Raw genomic sequence first — 13,305 nt, forward strand, 5'->3', positions numbered from 1 at the left:
GGCTTTGCCACCACAGAGCCAGAGCCAGAGCCAGAGCTGGAGCCAGAGCCTGTGGAGTGCGGCAAAGTGGAGGCATTCTGTGTTAGGTTGTGGGTCTGGGCGACTGATTTTGGCAGTTTTGGCAATAAGAAACTTTTTCTTTTCTTTTGCTGCGGCTGTGGCCCGTCCCGGATACGCATTGGCTTTGTTTAGGTCCCGTGCGCCTCTTAGTGGGGTCTCACCCTCTCTCTGCTTCAACTTCAACTCCCCTTTCTATATTCTTTGTATGCGTGTGCTCGCAGGCCTCATTATGGCGCCTGCGATTATTTGAAATTGCAAAAGTTTATTCATTGTGGGCGTTCTGGTATTTGTAGCATACGTAAAAATCGTAGATATATGTCCTAAGCATAAATAAATCAACGTCAATACATGTGCTGAATTCAAATTTAAATCAGCCCTTCTGCTGTTGGGTTTACAAAAAAAAATAAAATTCGCATATAAGCAGCAGTTTTGAATTTAGCTGTCAATTGGAAATAAAGCAACAATAAAAGTTGCAGCTTATAATTATAAAATTGCTGCTAATGTTTTAATATTTTAATGGTAATTTTGTTTGTTTGTTTCTAGATTTAGACAATGCTAGAGACAAATGTTGACCTTCTGTTCAATTCAACACCTGCAAGGACATTAATTATTGACCTTGAACAGACTGTTTTAGTTATTATTGTTTCACTTTCATGACGCATTATTAGGTCACTTTTACTTGCCACACAGGTAGTGGCATTAATTTTGTTATTAAACAATGAGAGCTCGCCTGACCTGTGGTGAGGCAATAAAGCAGATTTGTCCCAGTGAGGTTATGACGAAAATATTCAGTTCAAGAGCAGCTCGAGGATACGCGGGGTGGGGGCAGAGAGGCGTCGCTGGTCGCTGCGCTTTAGACGTAAAGTGCGATGCCAACATTTCGATAAGATAAGTGGACGTTGCCAACTAAAATGTCATAAATCTTGGCGCTAAGGATGCCTGTTAAAAACGAAGAATTATCAGAAGAAAGCCAAAGATGCCAAGAGTGAAAGAGTTGCGGGGTCAGCTGAAGAGGTACAAAAAAATACACTTGACATACGAGAGAGTATCAACTTTTGAGTGTGTGTATATGTATGTATGTGTGTGTGCAACATTGCAACAGCAATCGTGCGCTGATTTATTTAGCCGGTTTGCTGCAGATTTCTTTATGCAGTACACTCGCTGCTTTGGTTTAAGCAGACGTTGCAAACAAGATAAATGCGTTGCATGGCGACCGGGTGGCTTTTGGCGCGTTCGCATTGCTTATTTGTACAAATATATATATATATGTATATATAATATGAGAAAATAAAATTAAAATCAAAATACAGACTCTGCTATTTGCTTGCTGGCAGAGCAGAGTACAAAGAACTGCGCTCACATTAGCACTTATACTCATATGAAAGGTGTGTCTGTGTGTGTGTGTTATTTATGTGTGTGTGTGTGCTCATTTCCACCCTCGTCTTATGCCAGCAACGCCGCCATGGAGAAAACCCTTAATACCCATCATAGATCAACCATTTTGGTCGTAAATTACATTTGAAATCTCTAATTTGTTTTGCGCTCCAAAGGTGAAATCCTTTTTCCAAATCCCCTTTTACCGCCTTTGCCTTTCATTTCGATTTTTCCCAAACACTTTGTGGCAGCGCAACGAATCGAAAGATTTAAAGCGAACTGCGCACTGTTTTGATCTAAAAGCCAATACATCGCTTAGTTTTGTGTCTCATTATTAAAAATATCTTTATTACAGTCGCTGCCCGGCATGCAAATTGCCAATCGCTTGTCCGCATCGACAGGCAAGTCACGTTGAGTGCAACGAATTAAAAGACAATATCATCAATTATGTTCGGGCTCAGCGTCAAGACCTTCTCAGCTGATGACGCGGATGCCAAGCAGCAAGTTAAGTCTGCAACTCGAATTCCAGCCAAGTTGGTGCTACTGCAACAGTTTCGTGTCTGGCATACAGTTACAGTTAAATTGCGTACTAAAGATCTGAACGTTAAGTCAATTTCAAAATGTAAATAGTAAGACCTTCCTAGTTGGAAGATAGAGATCGAGCAAGTGATCGAGCTGTCAATAGCATTAAGTTCAGTGTAGAGAAGAAGTTAAAGGGCTTAAGTTTACCTACAATACAATTTATGGTAAGTAAATTAAATCCATTCAATAAATATATATAAAATTAGATATATATATTTGAGACTAAAGCTAACCACTCTCATTTAGCGACTGTCCACTGTAGCTGCAAGCGGACATGCCAAGGATCGCTTAGCATATTTCAGTTGAAGCCTGAGTTATGGCTTGTCACCTGTCTGTCGCGGCTGTCAAATCGAAAGTGGTTTGAGCCGAGTGCGCTGACTAATCGCCAGCTCGCATCGATGGCCGATAAGAATATCAATTAATGTCAATCGATTTATGCATTCGTCTAGTATTTAGCACTCATGTAAATAGTCGAGTAACTCATGTACCAATCAGCCATAACGTCTGATTTGATTCTCTGTCTTGCTCTCGGGGCTGGGGCAGGGGCTGGGGCTGGCTGCATTTTAATGAAAATTAATTACGCCACCAAAGTCGTGTGTTTTTGTTCGCATTTAATTGCGTTTTGGAGTCGTGTTAAGATCGCGGCTCGCACCTTGCTTGCCATGCTCGACTAATTTATCAAAATGCTAAGAATGTGTTTGCTGCTTAGCCCGGAGCCTGCCTGGGGCATGATTAATTTCTGACAAATGTGCAACAAAAAAGAGCTGTGACACACCTTGGATCTCGGTCTCTCTGCTCCACAAAGATGGCCGCGCTCTGGACTGGACCCTCTGCCCGGCATTTTGAGCGCTTCTACGAAGCCTCGGACTCGCGACTCGGCGACAAACTGGTCTGCAGCAGCGTCTGTGGCACGCTTGAACCTTGCCAAGTGGCATCAGGTTGCAGCGACTGCACACGAGCTGCAGAATGATCAATTGCAGCTGACCAGCAGCACTGCGGCTTTTGGCCCCGCCGGCAACAGAGATCAGGTTGCCAGGCATTTATCATGCCTTAATCAACTCTAGACAACTTTCGCGCTAATTCGTGTGTGCATTTTTTACTTGCCACATACTCGTGTTTAATAAACACATAAATTCAAATATTAAAATGAACATCATTCTTACGCTCTGCCCCCACTAAACGGCACAATAAAGATAAGCTCAAAAAATGGAAGCATATTAAAAAAGCGTTTGCCAGCGCAACAAGCAAGCTGGCAAAAAAATGTTGTAAGGGTCAGTCAGTGGTCAGTGTGGGTGCCAGTTGGCGGCCTCTGAGTTAGCCCTTTACCGCTTAATTGTGCAGCATTCGCATGGGCGGCAATTATTTGATAAGCGGCGCTCACATTTAAACACACGAGCGCATATAAATTGTCTTGCCGCAAAATAAATTCAGCAAACTGGCAACTGTTTAACTTTGGACTTGGCTTGCAAACTTTTGTTGCAGCCACCACACCAGCCCAGCCACTACTTTAGGGAGCTCTCTCGACTTGCTGCTCTTGGTCTTGGTCATTCCCGCAAGAAAACTCAGCTTCTTGTGAGTACATAAATTAAACTGCGTTTCGCATTAAACTACAAAACAATTTAAAAAATTTTTGTTTTGTGTGAGCAACAACTGCACTAAATTAATGAATGTGCGTCGACTTAGCAGTCGAGTCGAGTCGACTTGGCTTATGGCAATGAAAATTCAAAGCAGTTTTTGTTTGCTTAAAAGTTTATATTAAAGCATGCAAAATATGTAAAACTTAAATTTTCTTTTAGTTTTATTCAATTTTATTTGTTGTTTATCTTTGAGTTTTTTTTGTTTTGTCAGCTTAAGGCGACGCCATTTTTCTTGGCCAGAAGGCGCGAGTCTTGGCACTGTTCGTGGCCATTAATTAAAGCCAACCAGCATCCAACACCTTGGCAGAGCTCAGTTTACTTGCTGCCTGTGGAGTCCGCATGCGCCGCTGGCCAATTAATCAAAATTGTCGCCGTGTGCAGTCGGAGAGTCAGTCAAACGAGCAAAAGCGCGCAAAGAAATGTCGTTAACTTAAGTGTCCAATTAATTAAATTCGCATTTAACAGCCGCCAAGCTGCGAAAAGCCATTAAGATAGTTTGTCACACACTGAGAGACACAACACACACACACACACACACCACCGCCCGCAACATTTGCCTCATAGCCCAAAATGAAAACTTTGCTCCTTGCGGTTGCTTCGGCTTTCGCTTGAGCTCACACTCATGGCAAACTTCTTGGCCTTCTTCTCCTTGGTGCGTATGTGTGCGTCTTATGTTTTCTATTTTTCATTTCAAGTGGTTTTTCTTCATAAACTGCAGCCTAGCTTGAGAGCTAGAGTGTTATTTTTCCAGCCTCGCCGCTGTGTGTGCAGCTCTGTGGCTGCAGTTGCGTTTTCCTTGCTGGTCATGTTCAAGTTTTATGGGCAAGTTTATAAATTCGAGTTGTCTGCTCATGTGGTTGCCTGCCTTGGTTGGTGGTCACACTGTTTGTCTGACTGCCGGGGCGATTTCACACTCAACTGGCTCGTAATAAGATTAATTTCGTGTGCATAGCCAACATGGCAACAAAGAAGTTAAACTTATAGTTCAATTCCTAGTACAATAATTGCAAATGCTGCAGTTTGCGCCATCAAAATGATACAACTAAATCCGATTTGATTTGGTTGACGCGCAAATATATGATATATCCACGACATGCCGCTGAGTTATAACACTCAAAGTCTGAAATTAAACAAAACGCGAGTCTGCAGCATAAAATTTTTAGTCATATCCTGGTCAAAAATCATCCGATTCTTGCTGTTTTTTGCTCGCAATTATTCTAAAAATAAAGTTGCATCATTACAACTTTTAAATTTTGTTGGTTTTGTTGTACTCTAAGTCAAAATATTAATTAATAAATTAGTAATTTTTTATGTTTCAATGCAGTTTAATTCAAATGTATCTCACGAGTCAAACAAGGCTTAAAACTTTGTAATCGGACGCCATGTCGCTGAGTTATAGCTTATCAAAAATGTATGTTTTACAGAAAGTTATATTGTTTGTTTAATCTTTTGTTCATAACTAGGCTAAATAATTTTTAAAAGCACACATGTTTATATTCATTTGCATTCTATTTGCCGCGCCCACACAAAATGTTTTAGAACAATTGAATCAGATTTTTTTGCATACATACAGCCTTGTAAAAAGATCTTTAAAAAAATTCGACTTCATTGCTTACTATTTAGTTCATAGCTTGGCTATTATCAATGTTAAACTCTGCATATTTTATGTAAAAATATTGAGCATTGTATGCTCTTTAAGTTAAGTTTTAATTAAAAATTAATTTTCTACTAAAACAAAATTTATGCAAATGTTTTTGGCGCATATTATTAATAGCTAACTCGACTAACAATTTCAGATTAAAAACAAAATCGTTCGTAACTCTTGCCACGAATAATTATTTTTTGTCTTAGTAATGAAGGCAAGCTATGAATAAACAAATATTGTGCAATATTTAAATACTTAAATGAAAAATAAATGCATATATCTATATACACTTTATTAATAACTGACATTAGTCTATGCCAATTAGTAGTCTTATCCTTAAGCATCTGTTCTATATTTTGTTATTCACGATGCTCGTTGTAAGCGCTTTACACTTACTGCTGCCGCCTGAGATGATTAATGACTGCTAATAGTCGCGCTTATTCCTTAATGATTAATAAAGCAATTTTCAAGTTCAAATACAACATCAAGTGTAATTGCCAACAGCAACAACAACAAGAGCAACAAATGCACTCGTGGCTAAAACTCTGCAAACGCAATTCACTCAAACACACAATTTTGGCTCAAAACTTGACTCGAGTGCAAACTCAAGAGCTCGTAAATTTCGGGAAAATGTAAACGCCCATAAACAAAACAATTTGCCCAGTGCGCCGCTGAAACGGTTTGCTTTGGTTTCTCAATGAAAGCCACGTGTAGTCGTAAATTCGACGGTGCTCTGAACCAGTTTCTGGCGCGCTCCTCTAACAGGTTTCTCATTAGCGCAGTGCTGGGCAACGTCAAAGGACTCGCAGTGCAGTCGAGTCCTCAAAGCAAAGTTGGAGTATTTCGCTTAGGCAACGTTTGCGTGCAACGCTTACCAACACTGCATGTGGGCGGAGACTAAATGGCCGCCGCGCTCACTCCTGCTTAATGACTGCCCTTTCTTTCTGGCAGGCAACAACAACAACCACACTCGGAATGCTTCAGCATATGCTTGACACAGAAACAGCTGCTCTCCCTCTCTGTCGCGCTCTCACTCACTCACTCACTCGCTCGTTCGCTCGCTCAGAGAGAGTGCGCAGTGAAATTGCCAGCAATAAACCATTCCCGACTGGCCTCAACGCATTGCAAGCAAGAGAGATAGCAGCATCGTAAATTTGTGCGCGTGTGCGTGATTTATATGACGCTGCCACAGCCGCTGCTGCTGTTGCTGCCACTGCTACCAACGCTGCTGCAGCGCTGTTGCCGCGCGGCCCGCATTGCCAGGCAGAGACTGAGACTGCGACTGCGCTCGTAATTCTCCCGCTTAATGGTTTGTTTACATCATAAATAAATATGGCCGGAGCCCGGAGCCGCGAGAGAGCTCGAGTTTGCGTGCTGGATCCGCAGCGAGTTTTGGCGCGTGTTCTGGGCCAACACCACGCAGACCAGGCCAGCCAGTTGTTATTATTGTTACTCAAATTTGCACAGCTGTGTGACGTCAGCAAAGTGAACTGACTGGATCTTGCGATCATAATTAACTCTAATTCTATTGCCAAAATTATTCAATCAAGTTTGATCGCACACAAATCTAAAAAAATATGTACGAAATTGAAATGATAAATCTAATTACGCTTAAGTTTTATGTAACTTAATATATTATATTAACTGTAGGCAAAGTTGATTTATGATCTCTTAGATTTATTTGTGCAGGCAGAACACATTAAACATAACATAAGCAAAAGAATAGAAAGTGTTTTTGAATTCAAATAATTAAATTAAATATATTAAAAGTAAAATATATGTAGCCAACATATTGCTGCAGCTTTTAATGCTTAAGACTAAAACACTTAATATTTTATAAACATTGCATATATTTTAATTATTATACGCTATGGGCTAGTTGTATTTTAGGAAAAGAATTGTAAAAAATTCAAAAGACAATTTTTTATACAAAATTTTGAAGTATTTTTAAGCATAAACATTTCACTTCTTAGTAATTTTATGATTGTTTTTAATATGAATAAATTTGTAGCATATAAATTAAGACCAATATTGACTCTGAAGCTACGAGAATTTATGAACTGTGTGATTTAATTAACATTAATCAAAACTCAAATGACAAATGCAAAAGAATTAAGAAAAGTTAAAGCCAGTGTGGCAATATGCCGTAAGTATTTGTAAATTTTAATACAAATATTCACACTCAAATTTATGTTTATCTAACAACAGCAACATCTGCCAAGCAACTTGCGTTTGAGTTGCCGGCGGCGTTTGTGCTTGATAAAAAATATGAGCACTTAATATTAACTAGTGATGCAGAGTGCTGGGACATGGATGGACAGCGGGCGAGTGGGTGGGGGCAACCACTTGTGGCGCAACACTAATTTCAGTGCCCAAAAAATGGCACGCTCGATGGTCACACAATTACGGATGTAATAAAGTAATTTGCCGTAATTGCAATTGAGCCGAAGGGGCGCGGCTCAGCTGTGGGCCAACTTGAGTTGCCATTGCGCAAAGTTTGTCTTCGAGAGTTGTGCGAGAGTCTCAACCCTTGAGCCGAACATCCTTTCTTTGTTTTCAGCAAAAGTTGCAGTTAGTTGTGGGTTTTAATGTGTGTGACAAAGTCTTGGGCACTTGCCGTGCACAGAGGGGGATTTTAATTTAGCCAAAGCCCAGTGTCTCTACCTGAGCACTGAACACTGAGCACTGACTTTGTTCTAATTTTGCATAGAAAACTGCTTAATTATAGCGCCCAAGCCAAGCCAAGCCGAGCCGAGCGATGTTATGTAGTGCGTGTCGGTGTCGGTGTTGGTGTCCTAGCGCGCATTATCCTTTCAGCAAGCTGTGAGTTATGATGTCTTTATGATGCTTTTGTGTGTGGCCCAGAGACAGAGACAGTGGCAAAGCCATAGCTAAAGTCTCAGCTAGAGTTTCAATGCCAATCCTTTTGTGTGGCCTGAACTGAGCTGAGCTGGGCTGGCCTGTTGTGTTCCGTCGAGTAATGAGCAAGTTAATTCTTTATTATTATGGTTATTATGTGTGCAGCATGTCCGGCCAAATGGACATGCTCTCCTGCTTAGTCGCATTCGCATTCTCGTAAACATTGTTGCGATCTCAACAAGTGTTGAGCAATTGAACTCGCTGGCGGCAAATAAACAAATGCTCCACTATATGTGTGTGTGTGTGTTTGTGTGTGTGTGTGGAGCACATAAAATGAGTCTATAAAAACAAATAGCGGGGCATGTGGCCCCCCTTTGGATAAATAAACGCCATCTCCAAGCCACATATCGTGTAGCACCTCGCCTGCTCTGAAGCTAAAGCCAGAGCAGAGCCACTTGGTCTACACTTCGTCTCACCATTTTGTCTATGGGCGAGTCTGGGGCGGCACATAGAGAGTTGCGTGTTTTTCGTGCATGCTGCGAATATTTTCACATTTGTTTTTTGTTATTGAAGATTTTCCAATTCCAAATAGCTAAACAAACAAACAAATCTGTTGATGCACAAACTTTTCATGATTTTCACTTTCCAAACGCGCGCATTGTTTAATTATTTATTTTGAAAATAGTTGCTACATAAAAAATAAACTGAGGAGATAAAAAAGTGTGCGTTAAGTAGCTTAGTCTGTTTAGTCTGTTGATTTATGCATAACCTTTACTTATTTTCAATGTCAATTATGTAAAGAATAATGTGCATTATCTATATGCACTGTATATTGATTAACAATTTGTTCAAGCGGCTGCTGCAGCTCACTTGAGTCATTATAAATCAATATAAATTCAATAATGGGCTCTTACAATTATTATCTGTGTATAGAATGTAAGCCAAACACACGACGCTCGACAAACATAAAAATTTCAAACAATTTTCAAGTGATGCCAACTTAATTAAGTCTTTAAATTTATGAGCCTGGCTGCCAATGTGGGCGCACGCACACGCATTCAAACAAATACTTTCGAATATCGAATACAAATATGCGCGGCAGGCAGCAAGAGCAACTCAATTGACACGCGTCGTCGTCCTACTCCCGCTCCCGCTCCCACTTCATATAGATAACGCCGGCTCCCCAAAAACTTGTACAAACTCCACAAATGAAGCTGTTGCCGGTCGTCTGCATTGAGTGAATGTGAATGTGAATCTGAATCGGAGTTTGAATGTCGTTGGCGGCGGCGGCATTGACGATCGATTTTAACGATTTGTTTTGATATTTTTACGATTATGGGGCATCGTTTGCACAACATAAATAGAACATAAAACTCGCATTACATAGCGGGCGCTGTCACACACAGTTTTCAGTTGCTGCTTCCCCTGTTCGATTCAATTAATAATAAATTAGCAGCAAGTGCTGCTGGCGTGAAGAAATCTCACTTAACGATGTATGAATTGCACTTTTGTTGGCTTTATCGTCGTGACTTTTAATTGCCTACCGCGGCGCACTCAAGCCGCCAAGCAACCAACTACAGTTTGTTTTTTTTTGTTAATTGCTGGTTACTATTATTGTTTTTTTATTTTGGTCCTGCTGTTTCAACTTTGTCGAGCTGCGTTTGCATCATCATAAATCTTATGCACCGCATGCATATGAAAGACAAACGAAAAAAAAGATAAAAACGAGCACGCTTAAGTGTAATTTTTTTGTAAATATTTTTTGGTGCGTTGTCCTGTCTGTTTTTATGATACGACATCCTCTGCATATGCAAAACTAGAGTACGCACTCTACGTGAATTTTCGCATGCCTGCCAGCCTGCAGTCCCTGCCTGGCTCGAGGACACATATCGCTCGTATCTGGAGCAAAACATAATTTTCATGCTCTTGCTTCTTAAGCCTGGCGAATATTTTGCCTGCTCGCATGATTTATGGCCCAGCAAACAGGATGCGCAGACAGCGGCAGCAAGTGTGGCATGCAACGCATAAAAAAAGGAGGAGAACTAAGTGGTTTTGAAATTAATATTAGCTTCGATTGATACATCAAGGCAAACAGCAAACGAGTCTAATCACTGCAGTAGCGACTTTCGAGTTGTTTATAGAAATCTTAACAAAAGTCACGTGCGTTTCTTAAATAAAAACTAACAAAAATAGATTGTCTAACTCAGCTCCAGCCGCATGTTTTGAGCATCCAGAACAAAATGGCGTCCATCAGCTGGCATATGGCTGCAACTGCTTGGATATATTCAAATGCTGCAGTGCTGCTGTTGATAGATATGCCAGTAATCCAGTTTTCACACACAGACACACACACACAGCAACACAGTCTGGCTCATGTCCTGTGGCAGCAGCAGCAGGAAGTGTGCCTTGATATTGCTGCCATTTTGGACTGGCGTAACGGCATTCAATTCTGCCTGCTGCTGAGACGTTCTCTATGCCCCCAAAAATATTCTGTGCCACCCTAACTCTCAACTCAACCATCAACCAACAAGCAGCATGCAGCAGTTGCTGATAAGGCTCAAATCGAACACAAATCGATTGCCAGAGAGCAGACACAGCATGCGTAGCATGATAAATGTGCGTGTTATCCTCCTCCTTTATAGCAGTTGTTGTCAGTTGCAAACAATTTTCGATACACATGCCTAACAATCCCCACTCAATTGGAACAGTCAGATAGCAGCAGCAGAAACTTATATATATAGAAACTATAGTTTCTCATACTAAGCATCAATATATTTATGTTTCAGAGTTGAAAGTTGAATAGAGTTGAAGTAGAAAAGTGTCTGAATTTTTAGATTTTTAATTCTTGCTGTAGATAATGTAGCTGAGTCGTCCATCTGTCTTAGCTGGCAGTGGATGCTCCAGCTCGGGCACCCAATACATGTTGGACTGCAGCTCGCGATTCAGCGTCATCATCATGTCATGGGCAATGCGCAGCATGGGAATCCCCACTTTGCGCCACTCTTGTATCATCTCATCATGGGCCGACAGCTGTTCGTCATTGCGAAAATAATTGTATCGAATGCAGCGAGCCAATAAACTCTTCACATTGATCACATGCATTAGTTGTGTGGCCTGCTCCAAGGCTTTGTTCTTCTCCTTGAGCAGCTCGCGGCGTTCGCTGTGCGAAAGCTTGGGACGTAGCAGATGCCGCAGCCTGTTGTCCACACGCAGCAGCATGTACTGCAGCTGGCCATACTCATCGACCGTTTTGAGAAAGATGCGCAGCTGATCTGGGCCATTGGGCGTGGCGTTCTGCAGCAAGCGCAGCAGCAACTGCGTCGCTGACAGCGGCCTGAACAATCTCTGCAAAGGACACTCGATATATTTACGCATGCGCAAATCCAAATGCCGAATATTTGATATACAAATGGTGTCCACGAAGAGCAGCGCGGACGGCTGGAACTGCAGCAGCTCACCCAATTGCTGCAAGCAGCGATTGCAGTGGATGCGCTCGTTGCAACGCTTGTAGCCGCTGTCGAGCACGCAGGCATTGACTACAATAAAGTTGAGGCCATAGTAGAGCTGGCTGGGATAGAGCGGACGCATGTTCTCGCTGAAGAACACCTTGTTGGGCTGCATGCTATGCTTGGGCACGGGTCTAATGCAGCTGAAGCTGCGTTGGCTGACCAGGTCCAGGTTGCAGTGATTGCAGCGCAGTTTGAAGGACATTGCCTCAGTGAGTTGGCATGGCAGCGGCTTGATTGCTACAGCTGAGATCTGCTCCTCCAGCGGCTGCTGCTCAATGCTCAGCGGATTGAGCTTCAGCAGCGTTGCGCGCTCATTTACTTTAACAAAAGCTGGCGCCGATCCGGACAACAGCGTGACGTAATCGTCCAGCGGCACAAACTGTTCATAGTTCGCCTGCAGCCAGCGCAGTCCGTCCTCAGTCACTTTGATGCATTGCTTCTTCTCCTGCTCGTCGAGGTGCACCAGCAATACGTTGATGTTTTTGCTTTCAGGATCCAGCGAAATGATTAGCGACTCCAATGGCATTTTTGCAAGTTTGTACTTTATTATTTTTCTTTTTAGATTAAATTACTTGACGGTTCAATTAGTTTCACTGAAACGAAAACTGCCTGATCATTGCTGCTGTCATTAAATGTCATTTCAAAAAAAGGGTTGCCAAGTAACTAACCAAGTAGCTAATGAACCAATGAACAATTTTTAGCCAAGTTAGTCCTAGTTCAATTAGCATTTCATTTTTGGTAAACGTTTCTCATTCAAACAATGTCTATGAATTCCAAGCAAGTTTTATTATAAACTTAAGTACATACAATTATATTTTGGCTTAATGAAAGTTTAATCTCTGACTACTTGAATACAAACATATGCACCTAACCAATGTCTTACTTGATTTTGAAACGAATCAAAAGTATTAAAGGCATCTTTATGCAAAACAGAATCGAATTAGAATTTACTGCAATATATTTAAATCTATATTATTATATAAGTTTGCTTTGGGCAGCTTTAAAGTTTAGTTGACGCAACAATGTGACCAAAGCAATTTTTGCTTATTTTTTAGTGCTTTGCATATGTTAGCAACTAATTCTAATCTGCTCTCCTCTACACTCTAATAAATTTTGCATACTCAATATTATCAATTCGATTGAAAATCGAAACAAGCTCAATAAGTGTAATTTCTAATTTGCCAGCATTCACTTGTGTTCAGTTTAAATATTTAGCAACCATTAGATGTGCAAATAAATACTACGGTAGACACCCACAACAATTCTTATATACATATGTATAACGCTCTGCACATGGAAATCAAATAAATTGAGAGCGAAATGCCTTTGGTCTCAGAAGGATGAATGGTTCGTTTGGAAGTCAAAGGCAGATGAAAAACAATGACAACGATATATAGTATATATATGTGTATGCATGTGTGTGTGTTTGGGTGTGTGTGTACAGCAACAACTGGACAGCATGTGAAGGAAAAATATTGAAACGAAAAATACAACTGACAAAATTTTATTTCGTTTTATTTGCAAAAGCGGAGCACTCCATAAATTTTCGGACGCTCAATATTGTTTCAGATCATAAATCATGGCTGCATTTGCGTACGGACGTACATACATTTCAAATACACACACACACACATACGCA

At 41.0% G+C, this 13,305-nt stretch overlaps 1 protein-coding gene across 1 annotated transcript; it reads right to left on the bottom strand.

Moving 5' to 3' along the window:
* Window positions 1-10,951: 10,951 nt before the first annotated feature.
* LOC108602832 lies at window positions 10,952-12,275 on the bottom strand. The gene has a single exon (XM_017991073.1). It carries the CDS (start codon window positions 12,190-12,192, stop codon window positions 10,996-10,998), a length of 1,197 nt encoding a protein of 398 aa, XP_017846562.1. The 5' UTR covers window positions 12,193-12,275; the 3' UTR covers window positions 10,952-10,995.
* Between the last annotated feature and the right edge of the window lie 1,030 nt (window positions 12,276-13,305).

This window comes from Drosophila busckii, chromosome 3R, assembly GCF_011750605.1.
Source record: "Drosophila busckii strain San Diego stock center, stock number 13000-0081.31 chromosome 3R, ASM1175060v1, whole genome shotgun sequence".
Taxonomy (NCBI): domain Eukaryota; kingdom Metazoa; phylum Arthropoda; class Insecta; order Diptera; family Drosophilidae; genus Drosophila; species Drosophila busckii.